The 13800-nt window shown below is 53.5% G+C and overlaps 2 protein-coding genes across 2 annotated transcripts; one reads left to right on the plus strand and one right to left on the minus strand.

Annotated features, from left to right (window-relative positions):
- Nucleotides 1-1012: 1012 nt before the first annotated feature.
- EMWEY_00019170 (hypothetical protein, conserved) lies at nucleotides 1013-3416 on the minus strand (the record flags this gene model as incomplete). Its single annotated transcript, XM_013477708.1, has 3 exons — nucleotides 1013-1586; nucleotides 1689-3224; nucleotides 3382-3416. The coding sequence occupies 3 exons, from the start codon at nucleotides 3414-3416 to the stop codon at nucleotides 1013-1015; spliced, it is 2145 nt and encodes a 714-aa protein (XP_013333162.1).
- A 1724-nt stretch (nucleotides 3417-5140) lies between these two features.
- Nucleotides 5141-9534, plus strand: EMWEY_00019180 (CMGC kinase, Dyrk family, putative; the record flags this gene model as incomplete). The annotated part of the gene is made up of 3 exons (XM_013477709.1): nucleotides 5141-7561; nucleotides 7902-7973; nucleotides 8197-9534. 3 exons carry the CDS (start codon nucleotides 5141-5143, stop codon nucleotides 9532-9534), a joined length of 3831 nt encoding a protein of 1276 aa, XP_013333163.1.
- Between the last annotated feature and the right edge of the window lie 4266 nt (nucleotides 9535-13800).

A 13800-nucleotide genomic window follows, 5' to 3' on the forward strand; every position in this document is an offset into this window, starting at 1 on the left:
ATTAATATATTATATATACGTAAGGGGCAAAGAAAATAGGAGTAGGCCTAGGCACTAATCCAAGTGCGAAATATATCAGTACGAGAAGATCGACGTACACCAAAAGTCAGACAGCACTGTGCACAGCTAAAAGGAGCCGACAACAAGACCTAACAGGGCAGAACTACAGTTAGCAAAGAAGGTTCTCATCGTACGCCCATATCACTTAAGATATAGTAGACAAAATCGAACTGTGACGGCACAGAAAAGGATGCACAGAAAGCAACTGTTTGTGCTGGAGTGAGGAGATGCAGTTTTTGACGGTGGCACCTGAAGAGGGCCACGGAGGAACATAGGCCCTCTTCGGGTGCTACCGTCAAAAATTGCAATTTCGTATGAGTGGAAGCGCAGAGGATTTCAATACCCAGCAGCAGACACCGGCAGGTCCCTACACAGGCATATGGATAGCTGCGCAGACGGAGACCCATGCAAGGCAAGCACAGACATGGAAAGAAACACAAACCATTCAAGAAGAGGCGGCGATAGGGCAGATTCTCGAAGGCAGGAAACAAAACGAGAGATGGAAAAAACAAGCATATCTATCCTTTCCTATCCTCTCAGCCCCTAGGCATGGTTAAGCCTCCTTCAAAATATACGGTTGGACGCCTGCATGGGGCGTCCGCAAGCGTCGTCCCAGTTAGCTAACTGGCTAGCTGCGTCGCAACCCAGTCAACAGGCTGCTATGCCAGCACCGTAGTACATTGGCTAGCTAACTGGGAGGCTAGCTAGCTGCCATTATAGCCAGCTAGCATGCTAGGGAAAGCTCAATAGAAGTAGGCCTCCGTGGGTTCTAGGGTGCAGCCTGGCGGAGCTGTTGTTGAGGGTGTTTGCTGCACCTGTTTGGTCATGCTGTTGCCACTAGTGCGCTTTTGCGGTGGACACAAATCAACATAATCCTAAAACGATTGTCTAGGTTCAGTAGCAGAGCCCTACGTACAGCCGCTGCTGCAGCGGCTTGGGCGGTGTTACTTAATCAGAACATGCGCTTCCAGTAACGCTTCTTGGCGTGGTAGTTGCCCCACTCCTTGCCTGCAATCGGCACCTTGTGCACATAACCTTCAATCAATCTCTCCATGCGAGGCAGGCCCCACTGCCATTGCTGCAGCCGCTGCTGCAGGGGCCTCTGCAGAAGTCGCTCTGAGGTGTACTTACACCCCAACACTCGTAGCTCCCCACGACCGTCTACCCCGCCCAAAAGGGCCGACCGAAAATACCTTCCCGGGGGGCTCCCTGGGGCACCCAGGGACTCAGGAGCCCCAAATGCCTTCGCCGTTGCAACGGGTCTCTCGAAATAAATGCTATTGGTGCTGTTGCTGAAGAGCAACGTACCATCATCTGCCGCCACTGCAGCGACACCAGGAAACAAGTGGCCTAAAGGTACGCCATCCTCCTGTCCACTTCCAGCTGCAGTTGCTGCTCGCTGCTTTGTAAGAGGAACCGTTCCTTCTCCAGCACTGCCGCACTGCTGCTGCACTGCCACTACGCCCACTTCCGTAATGGTAAGCACGTGCTGCACTGTTGCAACCGCCGGTAGCAGCCGCTGCCACCTGCAGCAGCAACACGCAAGCCGAAACAATGGAAAACTCACCAACTACGCACTTCTGTCGGTGCTCCCACTGCTCCCAACTCGTACTCCAAGAAAAACCTACCCCTCGACCGTCGCAGCAACTCGCACTGCAGGCTTCTGTTCCATTGCAGCAGCATGCGACCTGCTGGTGCTGGTGCTGTAGTTAGGGTTAGAAGGCGCCTGGCTTGGCATAGCCATGAGGTCACTTTCGTCAGTGCAGATAAGGCAGCAGCAAATCGCCTGTTGCGCTGCCGCAGCAAGGTCAGTTGCAGGAGCAAGTGGAGCCTCCAGAGCTGGCTTCGAAGCATTGCTTGGTGTTGCTGTTGCTGCAGCTGTTTCCACTGCATGGTCGTAGTGAGCCAACATTGCCTCAGCCGTTTCAAGGTCCACAACCAGCGTGTATCGCTGTTGCTGCTGCTTCTGGTGTAACAGCAGGCGCCAAACCGCTGCAGCTCGCGCGTGCGCTGTCTCAAGAACAAGTGCCTCTGTTGCAGCATCGGTAGGCTGCTGCTGCAGGGTTACCTGCAACGGCAGGGGTAGAGGTGGTCTTTGCTGCCTGGTCAGCAACATAATATTGGCTTGCTGCTGCACTAGCGGCAGAACCACTGCAAGCAGAAGCTTCGGCTTTGCAAGACCAGCTGCAGAAGCAGCTACAACGGCATTGTGCCTTGGGTAAACGTGATGCAGCAAGTGTTCCTTGTTGAGCTGCAGCTGCTGCTTCACTGCTGCTGCCGGCAGGAACACACTGCGTGGCTGCCCCCAGCAGCAGCTCGCCTCCAGCAAGAAACTCCATGTAGCGCTAGTCATCAGGCTATTGCTGCTGGTCTTGCTGCTACTGTTGCAGCTGTTGCTGGTGACGCTACCCTCTGCACTGTCCTTCCCGCTTCTCAGACGAGCAGCAAGTGCCTCTTTGAGCTCTTGCGGAGGCCCCAATGGCCCCCCCTCGGCTGTCCGTAGAGGCATCCATTTGGTGTATATTGCAAGACTACTTGTGTACAGGGGTTCCTGTCTCACAAACAGACGTACCCTTGATGTGGCCGCTGCGGCCGGCTGCTGGTTCTCCGGCTGCTGGTCAATGCATATATCGGTTGCCACTGGAGTTCTGGCGCCGCATATGCAAACATGGATCCCCAACTGATCACACAGAGCGGCCGCCGCAGCAGCTAGCGCTGGATGTGTCAGCAGCAGCTGCGCCTTGGCCTCCGCTAGCTGCTGCTGCAGCAGTCGCAAAGATTTGCTCCTGGTAATAACGCTTCTATTGCAGGCATGTGTTCTTGTAACAAACATATCGCCTCCTGCTTCTTCCACTGCTGCTGCCAGGGGTCTCGCTGCTGCTGCGCTTGCTGCTGCGACACCTCCTGCAGCAGCGATTGCTGCTGGCGCAGTCTCTGCAGCAACAGCAGCATCGCAAAACGGCAGGGGCGCCGCGATGCCACCTATTGCAGCAACAGCACCAAATGCAGCAAGTGACACAGGGGACGGAGGCAGCAGCAAACCAACGCGAAGTCCTAAAGTATGCAGCTGCCGTTGCTCCCGTTGCGGCTGCTTCTGCTGCTTCGCCCGTTGCACGCATATGCCATAGTACTCGCAGGCTTCGATGATTTGGCTGCAGAGGGCCCTGCAGCACCAGCAGAAGCAGCAGCAGCAACACCAGTATCAGCTTTACATTGTTAAAGCATTCTGTTCCATTCCAAACAGAATGCTGCGTTAGCAGCAAAAGACAGTAAACAACTATGCTTTTGAAGCATCAAGTGGAACAGGCAGCTGCTGCTCACTGCTGCATGTGTTGCAGGGTTCCCGTATCGGCCATAAAGTCATCGGCTTGGATGGCTGGAAGATCCGCATGAGACACCTGCAGCAGCAACAGAAGCAGCAGCAACAAGATAAAAGAGACTGAGAACAGATCTTGCTGCACTATTTACTGCAGCAGCAGCACGAGTAACAACAAAAACATGCCTCTACCCATACCCGATCAAAAAGCGTGCTCAGGTTCCTCTTTGATCCCTCGAAAATCTGGTTGCTGCCGCCCCTCCTGCTGCTGCTGCAGCTGCTGCAGCGGCAGCATTGACTACAGCCGCAGATGAAGCGCCCCTGCCCTCTATGCGCCCATTTGCTCCCGTATGTGATACGCTGTGCTGCAGCACGCGGAAAACAGGTAGACACCGTTGCTGCTGCTGTCGGTGTTCCTACTGCTGCTGCTATCGTGGATGCTGCTATATTAACTGCTGCTGATGCCTCCCTTGCAGTTGCACCCTGTTTCTGGTGGTGCAGCAATCGACAACCACACAGGCGCACAGCACTGCGCCGAAAGGCTGCATATTCAGCGGTGTTGTGCAGCATAAGAACTGCAACAGCGGCAGCTGTTTCCAAGAGAACTGATGATCTCGCTGTATTTGTTCCTGCGGTTCTGCTGCTGTAGCTTGTGCAGTTGCAGGTGCAGGTGCTGTTCCGGTCGGTGGTGCAGCAGTTGTTGCTGCTGCTGGCAGCCTTAAGTTGGTTGGACCGGCGGCCTCGCCATTTGGGTCTGTTGATCCCTGTCTAGTCAGAATCGAAGAAGGTCGACTGCAGGATCGAGTTGCCCCGTGAAGACACTAGCAGCAACGACGGCAGCAGCAGTTACGCTGGCAGGAGACGCTGTTGCTGCTGCTAGGAAAAAATGAAACGGATAGACAGGGACCACCCGAACTCAAACAAAAAAAGACGCACAGTGAAAACAAGCTTTTTGTCTGTGGATGCGAGCATCGGTGTGTTGTTGTTGCTGCCGTTGCTCCCGTTGTTGGTTTGCATGCAACCGCCACGCTAGAGGCGGCAGTGCCTCAGTGAACTCCCCTGACAAACTGTCTACAGAATCAGCAGCTCAAACAGTATATTAAATATCTCAATTTCTGTCTCGTTGGTTCCAGTTTAAGCTGCAGCAACAGCAGCAATAGCAGCAACAGCAACAACAGCCGCAGCAACTTCAGCAACAACGGCAACAGCGCGAGCTGCTACGGTACCAGACACCAGCGGCTCCGCTGCCTGCTCTTGTAGAGCTGTTCATATGTACATTCTCCGAAGTGACACTACTTAGTTTACTCAGAAGAAACACGAACTGCACCGGCAGCGGCCCAAGTACAACTCCAGCAACAGCAGCAATATCAGGCAGGCGTGCTGTGGTTGCGGCAGCAGAACCACCAGCGGCCAGGGCAGCAGCTGCAGGCGGCGACTCCATCTCCTGTTGATCTCGACTACCAGTGTCAACTACGTCAGAATACAACGAGTAGCAGCTGCATCAACATCAGGGAGAACAGCCATAGCGGCCATAACCGCATCGACCGCCGAGGCCATAGAGGCCACAGAAGAAGCAGCAGCAGCAGCAAAAGGCGGGAGATGCGCCTCTTGCAGTTCAAGGCCGTCAGTGACACGATCTATGCAACCCATACACCACGCAGAAGGAGCTCCTCTTTTCATGATAGGGAGCAGCAGCTGCACACGGGAGAACGACAGCAACACAACCCAAGAAGAACAGGAGAAACGAAAGCCTCGTGAGGGAAAATGAGGGGCTCAGACTCTCCTTCTCCAAGACCCCGCTATGCAGCACCAACTGCGTCCGTAGCAGCAACACCAGTACCAACGACAGCAGCAGCAGCAGCAGCACTTGCTGCTGATAGCAGCAGCGCGATTGAAGTTGCATCCCTCAGACGCATTGGGGATTTTTTGCGGCTTATTGAGGAGCAGCACCGCATGCAGCAGCAGCAGCCTGGTGTGGCTTTTCTAACGTCTGCGAGCTGCGCTGACCAATCTGACAGCAGCAAAAGGTTGCAACAGCAGCAGCAGCAGCAGCGGCTTGTTCCTGCTCTGCGGGGCCTGTTGTTCGATTTGAAGGTGCTATGTGATCATGCTGAGTCTCACGACAGCAGCAGCAGCTGCTGCGCGGGCAACGAATTAAGAATCAGCAACTACTTCCCTAGTAGCAGGGACGGCGGCGCTTCGGCAGCAGCAGCAGCACCTTCTCTGCGGTCCACCATTGAAGAGCTCCTGCAATCCAGGGGACCCTTGGCTACAGCTGAGCATAAAGGGCTCCTGCGCTCCCTCCTTAACAGTGAGGACCCGCAGAAAACGGTCAATTCAATGCAGCAGGATGGGTGTGCTGCTGCTACAGCTGGAGGCACTTCTGCTGCTACCTGCGCAAGCAGTAAGTTTCTCGATAGCTGCATTAGTCCAGTTCCTTCAACCTCATCCTCGGCTGCTGCTGCCTCGCCTGTGGTTGCTGCTGCTGGCAGTACTTCAGGCCGGCCCACTGACTTGGGAGCAGCAGCAGCAGCAGCCGCAGCCACAGCAGCTGCAGGGGGTGCTGCTGCCGCTGCTGCTGCAGCAGGGGCTGAAGCGGCGTTGCGCGTGCTGCGCGATGAAGCAACAGCAGCAGCAAAGGCTGCTGTTGCTTCCCCTCGGCTTCTCTGTGTTGGGGGGGGTTCGCTGCGTAGTGCCGATGCTGTGAGACTATGTGGGTTTGTGGAGGCCCCCAGCTCTGCACGCTTTCTTCCCAAGTATAGAGGGGGCCCACGCTGCTGCACTCCGTCGGGCGCAGCAACAGCAGCTGCAGCAGCAGCGGCGGCCGTAGCAGCAGCACCTGCAACAGGTGCAACAGCAGCAACAGACAGCAGCAAGCTCTATCAGGCCTGGCTGGATGGCGCTTACATCCCTCAGTTTGACGAGAACGATACATACACTGACGAAACAGATCCAGGGTACACTCCAATCGATATGACAGAAGCAGAGTTTCTTGCTGCCTTTTGTGGGGCCCCACAGCCCCCCCAGGGGGCTCCCCAAGAAAGTTCCTCACCATGGGGTCCCCCACAGTGCGAAGGCATGCACCCACTGCTTGCGCTTGGCGTTGAACCCGCCGTGGACGTCGTGGGGGCCAGAATGGAAATGGCTGCTGCAGCAGCAGCTGCTGCAGCAGCAGCTGCTGTTGCTGATTGTGATGACTGCCGTAAGCCACAGCAGCACAACCACTTGCAGCAGCAGCAGCAGCAGCAGCAGGAGGTGCAGCAGCAGCAGGCAACGCGAGGATCAGCAGCACCAACTGGTGCTGCTGATGCCGCTTCTGCGGGTGCTGCTGCAGCGTTTAGCAGCTGCACTCTTTTTAGAGTGGGAGATAACAGCAGTGGCAACAACAGCAACGGAGGGAGAGGCAGCAGAGCTACAACTCGCCCCTCTTCTCCAGCCTTCGGGGCCTCCTCTTTAGTTGCAGCGGCCCCTTTAGAATCATCAGCAAGAGGAGCGGACGTATGGAAGCAGCAGCAGCAAGATCGGCAGCAGCCAGACACTCCCTCTCACTTCGGCCGATCTGTGTCGTTTGAAGGTTGTACAGACACACAGCTGAGCGGGATCCCCCAACCACCAGTGCCTGCAGACGCAGCAGCCTCAACTGTACCAGCAGCAACAACAGCAACAGCAGCTCAAAGCACAGGAGCAGCAGGGTCGGAGGAATGCCCCGCAGTGTCTTCTGAAGATGAGCTTGCGGGTTGCGGCATGCAGGACCAGGTAGGATCTGCGGATTCAGCGGCACGTATGCTTAGCCAGCAGCAGCAGCAGCAGCGAAGGCAGCAGGAACTGGAGAAACAGCAGCAAGAAGCGTACCTGGCAGCGCGGACATGGGAGGAGAGGTACTGCGATGGGGATAAGCAGCGCTTCAGGCAGCAGCAGCAGCAGCGCGCTGCAGCAGTACACGCCAATGTTGCCTATCCGCCCTCGGCAGACCCTGCCTACCCGAGGGCGTGCAGGGTCAAGGGCTCCTGCAGCAGCAGCAGCAGCAGCAGCCCTGGGTTCCACCCTGCTGACGACCCGACCATGTATGATTGCTTCAGTCTCAAGGTCGTCTTCAAGAGAAACAAGACAGGTTGTGCTGGTCACAAAGAAATGGTGCTGCCATCTGGGACCCTCCTAGCAGGCAGGTACAGAGTGCAGCAGCAGGTAGGCATTTTTGCTATTATCCTTCCTCCTCTTCCTCGTGCTGCAACGGCTGCTCCGTCTGCTTCTGTTGCTGTTCTTCCTTCCCTTACTCCATTGCGTTTGCTGCTGACCGTGCAGCGGCAGTTTTTGGCTTTCTAGCCTCCCTATTCCCGCTGCTGCAGCAGGCTGCACTGCTGCAACAGACTGCCTTGATCATCCCTCCGTAGACATGTATGCAAGGAGGGGATTCGTTTGTATCGGGCGTAGATGCTGGTGTTTAAAGTTTCGAACTTAGGAGTGCATCTCAGGGCTAGGCTTTAGGGTTTATGATTTCAATTTCGAGATTGTTGGCGTGCTGCAGGTCGGTGCGGCGGCATTCTCCCGCTGTCTTCAGGGCATCGATGAGTGCACGGGACAAAGGGTGTGCTTAAAGGTCAGCTGCTGGAACTGGTGTTTTTGTTGTTGTTCGTGCTTCTGTCTCTGTTGGTGCTAGTGCTGCTTTTGCAGTGGTTTAGGCTGTTGCCTTGGTGGTTCCTTCTGCAGCAGCTGCAGGTGGACCTGCTGAGTCTCGTCGATTCCCCAGCGGCATCACCATGCAGTTTTATTTTGTGTTTTGTTTGTTAGATTGGTTATTATTGTTGTTGCTGCTGCTGCAGGTGATGAAGAACGCGAAGGAGTTTTTCGATCAGTCTTTGGACGAGGTAGCAGTGCTGCGTTTGCTGCTGGCCAACGGCGACCCCGATGAGCACCGCTTTTTGCGTTTATTAGACTGTCTGTATGTAGAGGGGCATTTGGTGTTGGTGACTGAACTACTTGATGAAGATCTCTACACGTTTAGCACCGCCTTGAAGCGGCAGCGGCTTCCTTCCTTCTGGAGCTTGGGCCGGTTGCAGCGAGCAGTTAAGGATGTTCTCCTTGCCTTGCAGTTCGTTCACAGCCTCCATATTATCCACGGCGATCTTAAACCCGAAAACATTCTCGCATGCTTTTCTGCGTCCTTGGCAGCAAAGCTCCAGCAAAAACAACAGCAGCAGCGTCTCAATTACAAACTTGAAGCAGCACGGAGGCAAACCAACGGGAACTGCGGCACAGCACCTTGCGACAACCTTCATTATGCCGGCGATAGCAGCAGCAGCAGCAGTACCTGCAGCACTGGTAGCAGCAGCACAATGAGCAGTAGCAACGGTAGTACCCTCAGCAGCAGCAACAACATCAACAACGGAGGGATGATGCCGTCAGGTGGTTCGTTCTTTGACTGGGATTGTTTGGATTTGTTTCGCGTGAAGGTTATTGACTTCGGCAATTGTTGTTTCACCAGCGACGAGCTTGTGGTGTATACCCAGTCTCGTTCTTACCGCGCTCCTGAGGTGTTGCTGGAGCTGCCTTATTGCCAGCAAATAGACATATGGAGCTTGGGTTGTATTGTGTACGAACTGTGGACGGGCGAAATGTTACTTGGCTGCTACTCTGTGCCTTCGCTGCTTGCAAAGATGGTTGGCCTCCTGGGGCCCATTCCTAGCTACATGGCCCGCTGCAGCCCTCTGAAGCACCAGCTGCTCGACCCTGAGGGCTTTCTGTATAGATTTATAGATAACATTTCTTGTGCCCAGGAACACCGGCAGCAGAACCTCGCTCTGCAGCAGGAACCCTCTCTCAGCTGCGACCTCAGGTCCCCAGATGACACCCTCCTTAGCCTGGTGCAGGAACACCTTAAGAATGGACAAACCCGCAACCCCAGACAGATGAACTGCAGCAGCAACAATAACACCACCAGCAGCAGTGGTATTGGGAGCAGCACCAGCCGAATTGTTCGGTTCTTTGTACCCAAACGCACAAGCCTCCATCAGCGCCTCCGCTGTACAGATGATGTCTTTGTTGACTTCGTCTCTAAAATGCTCCAAATCGACCCTTGCAAACGCTGGACAGCTAAGCAGCTGCTAGCCCACCCATTCCTTGCCCCCGGCCGCTACATAGATGGCATCCAGGCACCGTAAACCCGTGTAAACGCCCTGTGGGTCCCCGCGTGCTACAAAGCCTGTCAGCTTCATGGAATCCACAACATGCAGTTCATGCATTTTCCGTTGGGGCACAAGTTGCGACCCATGGGCCACAGCCACAGACAACCAAGGGCTCCCCTACACTTCTTCCTGGAGAGTTCAACGGGGCTCTTACTGCCGCGCGGAAACCCCAGGCGGTCGTTGGCAGACCGCCTGAAATCCCCTTAGAAGCCGCCGAAGGGGGCCCACTGAGGGCACATTGACACCCCTCGCCGACCCCAGGCAGAAACACATGACGGCAGCTGAAGGACACGGTAGAGCCCACGTTCGAAGGTTCACAGAGGGCCCTCTGTATGGGCCCCTGTAGCGGTAGGCAAGGTCCCTGTGTAGGCCCCCCCTGCAGTGTTAGCTAGGGTTCCCCTTTTTCCGAAATGCCCCGTAGGGGCGTCAATTGGAGGTGTACCGGACTCCCGAAGTAACTGAACTTGGTTTAGGAGGGTTCAGTAAAATGGAACTTTCTGAGAGTTTAAGGGGCCCCCTTCAGGGGCCCGTTGTGAAGCCATGTGATCGTCAGGAGACCTATGAGGCCCCATTGGGGCTACAAGAACGTGCAGTGTCCCTGTGGCTCTATGAGCGTCCTATCGCGGAGGTTGCTTGCTTTGGTTGCTCGAACAACAGCGGAAACAGTGCGGCAGCAGCGGAAGCAGGAAGCAGCACAACAGCAGCAGCCACACTAGCAGGTGCAACAACGGCGTGTGTGTCGTCGTTACTGCCATGGCAATCTACGCCGGTAGGGGAGGAGTACTGCCAAGACGTTTTACAGTTACTGCATTCTGTCTACCAGCAGGATGCCCAACCAACAGCACGGAAACAGAGCAGCAGCACTTGCATGGCATCGAAAGATGGCACAGGTTGAACACGTGCACTAAAGACGCTCAAGTGTGCTTGCGATGCTCCCGCTGCTGCACATCTCAGCACAGGCAGTAGCATGTGAAATATGCCGTCAGCGCCCCTTGGCGACCGTAGCGGCAGCGGTGCCGCAGCAACAGCTATGCATAGGTGGAGCCTCTGTGGGGGCAGGTGACGTAGAGACTCTCTGTAAACCCTAGACGCTAAGTCCAACACTGCTACCCCAAACCCTAAATCCTACAGCAGAAACCCTAGACCCCCACAGATTTAAAGAACGTCTGAAGCGAAATCATACTGGCAAATGCAGCCCTTATCACTTCTACTGAGGTTGTCAGCCGAAAGTGTTGCTGCTAGCATTCATTACAGGCGGCATGGCTGGTGCTATAGCTGCTGCTGCTGCGGCAGCTGTAGCACCACGGTGTTTGGCAGTTTAAAACATGACGGTGAAGAACATAGTAAGGAAGGTGTAGCTGATGTAGCACTGAAGGAAAAAGTATAGGACCTCAAATGCTAGAACAAAAGAGAACAAGAAAGAAAACAAGCCTGAACTCATCGTCGCTAAGACCATCTTCATGACTTCTCCAAACACGCTAAATGCAAGCAGAGGCCGCACAGCCTGTGAGGCAGACGCACGCAGGGACCCTAAACCCTCATACCACGCGAGCGTTTGAAACCCTCTGCCCTTAGCCCTAAATCCTAAGCCTCATACCGAAAGAAGCTATCAAATTCGACGACCATGAAGTCTAGCACATCATAAAGCCTAGCGCTCGACAGGCTCTGTGCGACTTGGTCTGGTTTGTAGTCAACATTGAATGCGGGTTCTATGGTTAGGGGTTTGGGGTTAATATAGGTATACTTCTGGTGTATGCACACCTGAAAAGTGGTGCGGGCCATGAACATGAAGTAGAACCGAAACGATAACAGATATTGAACTGCAAAGTTCACCATCTTTAAGGGCCTAAGAAACTCAATGACCATTGGTGAAGGAAACAATCCTGGGGTGGTTCTTCTGAGAGGAGATGCCAGGGTGGTCACTGCTCCCGTTGGTGCACTCGCCAAAGGTGTCCCATGTGGGGAAATGGGGGCTCCATAGGGAGCACCCAGGGGGCCCCTACCAGCGCTGCTGCTGAAACCCCCTGCTGTTGCTGCTGTTGCTGCGAGGCCAGGATACAGCCAGCCCCCCAGTGGACTCTGAGTGCAGAAGGGGGAGACGAAAACGCCAAACACATAATTAAACAACGAATCGATAAACGGAACAAACAGACATAAGCAGTTAAAAGAAAGAAACAACCCAATAGCAAGACACAACATCACGCGGAGGAAACACAAAGGAATGAGACGGAGGCACCAAACAAGACAGAGAAAGATACGCTTATATCGACGTAAGCACAGATGTAAAGGAAGGCGGCAAACGCAACTGTTTAAACAGACACAAAGAGACATATTTGCGCAGGCACACCACGATATATACTTAAACGGACACTCCCAAACAGACATATGGGAAGGAAGACAAGATACATATTTAAGCAGAGACATCAAGACAGATATTTTGGCACTTACACAGACAATGATATGTAAAAGGAGACACCACGAGAGACTTTAAGACAGAGACATCAAAGTAGGCACCTAAAAGGATACATCAAGGGAGACACTTAAACAGAGACATTGAGACAGACACTAGGACAGATACAGAAACAGACACCACAACAAATGCCACTTCGCATGCATGAAGAGGGACAATTGAAGGCAGCTAAATATGTTGCTTAAGCATTAACAGGGGGAGAGAACAGTAACAACAGGAAAACGAAAGCTCAATAACTGAAGACACCGCCAATCGACCTTTATATATACAGGAGGGACAGACACCCAAGAAGAGACACTTAAACTGAAATGCTGCAATAATACTGCCGATGACTCCTTAAGATAGCGCACCAGAGCACCAAAACGCGCTCCGCAAAACCCTAAGCCATTGCCCGCCCTGAGCACACCGTACACTCTAAACCATAAATCCTTGAAAACAGCATGCATACGGGGGAGTAACGGCAACAGCAACAAATGCGTATCCTGCTTCGGCAGCATGCCGCTTCCGCTTCACTATTAAACATGCATGCATAAACCTCAGAGAGAAGAACAATGTTGCTTGGTTGACTCCAGCTGGGCAGAAGTATGAGGACTGCCGACAACCATGACACAAAAGGATTTAGCGTTTGAGAACTTAGGTTTTATAAAAGTAAAAGAGGAGTTGCAAGAAAGCACCTGAGCAGTGTCCTCCCTAAAGAGCCGCCGAAGGCTCGCGATGTAGCAGCAAACGCCATCCTTCTTGCCGGTCCTGTCCAACGGCAGTCAGCAGCTGCACAAACAACAACAGCAGCAGCAGCAGCGGCGGCGATGCACAATTGGGGCTCTCGATAGTACACGTCACAGAGCAAATGATGCAGAGGCGATGTTAGTAAGAAATGAGGGAAGCGAAAGTTTTATCGTCCTCCTGCTTACCAAGCGACGGGGGCCTCGTCGGCACACTGTGGGTGCTGGGAGGGAGGCCCCGATGCGAGAAAACCACAAATATTTCTGTTTAACTGTATGTTCTTAATTAGAAAAATATAAGCAACTAAGCATTTTGTGGTGTCATGACCACTGTTTGGTGGTGGCAACTGCAACAGAGCCGCCATAGCAGCTGCATGCGCCGACTTGCCAGCATAGCGTTTGTTGTCTGCGTTGTCTCATGATGACTATTCCTCTCGTTAACAATTGAAGAGGAATTGGAATTACTTTTTATGGTCAACTATGTGCATTAAAACGAGAACAAAGCCAAATGGGCAACTATGCAGTGCGAAAAAGTATGGACGACGAGGGTATCGATCCCTCTACCTCTCGCATGCTAAGCGAGCGCTCTACCATTTGAGCTAGACGCCCTTGACTAGTACGCTCTATTCGAGTGTGTTGTGTAGATACTAGAATCTTGGTCTCATTTTCTTCATGTTCTGTGCAGTTTTTAGTACAATTTGCAATAAACACCGATTGATGACTTCTAGAAAAGGCTGAGAAGAGGCTGCAAGAGGTGGTTTTCTCCCCCGTCATCGAGGGAACAGAGGCGCATTCGTAGTCAAGCACAGTTCCAAATATACACTTGCACATTTACAGATATATGTGTTTACGTGTATATGTAAATATGTGTATTCGCAAGGGGCACAGTGTGTGAATGGACAAATTAGACCCTGTCTTTAATGTATCAAGCATTCTTTGTAGTCTTTCTGGTTGCTTTTTCTTTGTGTTGGGGGTCAGGTGACCCCTCAGGGGCGTCTAGCTCAAATGGTAGAGCGCTCGCTTAGCATGCGAGAGGTAGAGGGATCGATA

This window comes from Eimeria maxima, genomic scaffold (assembly GCF_000499605.1).
Source record: "Eimeria maxima Weybridge genomic scaffold, Emw_scaff167, whole genome shotgun sequence".
NCBI classification, from domain to species: domain Eukaryota; phylum Apicomplexa; class Conoidasida; order Eucoccidiorida; family Eimeriidae; genus Eimeria; species Eimeria maxima.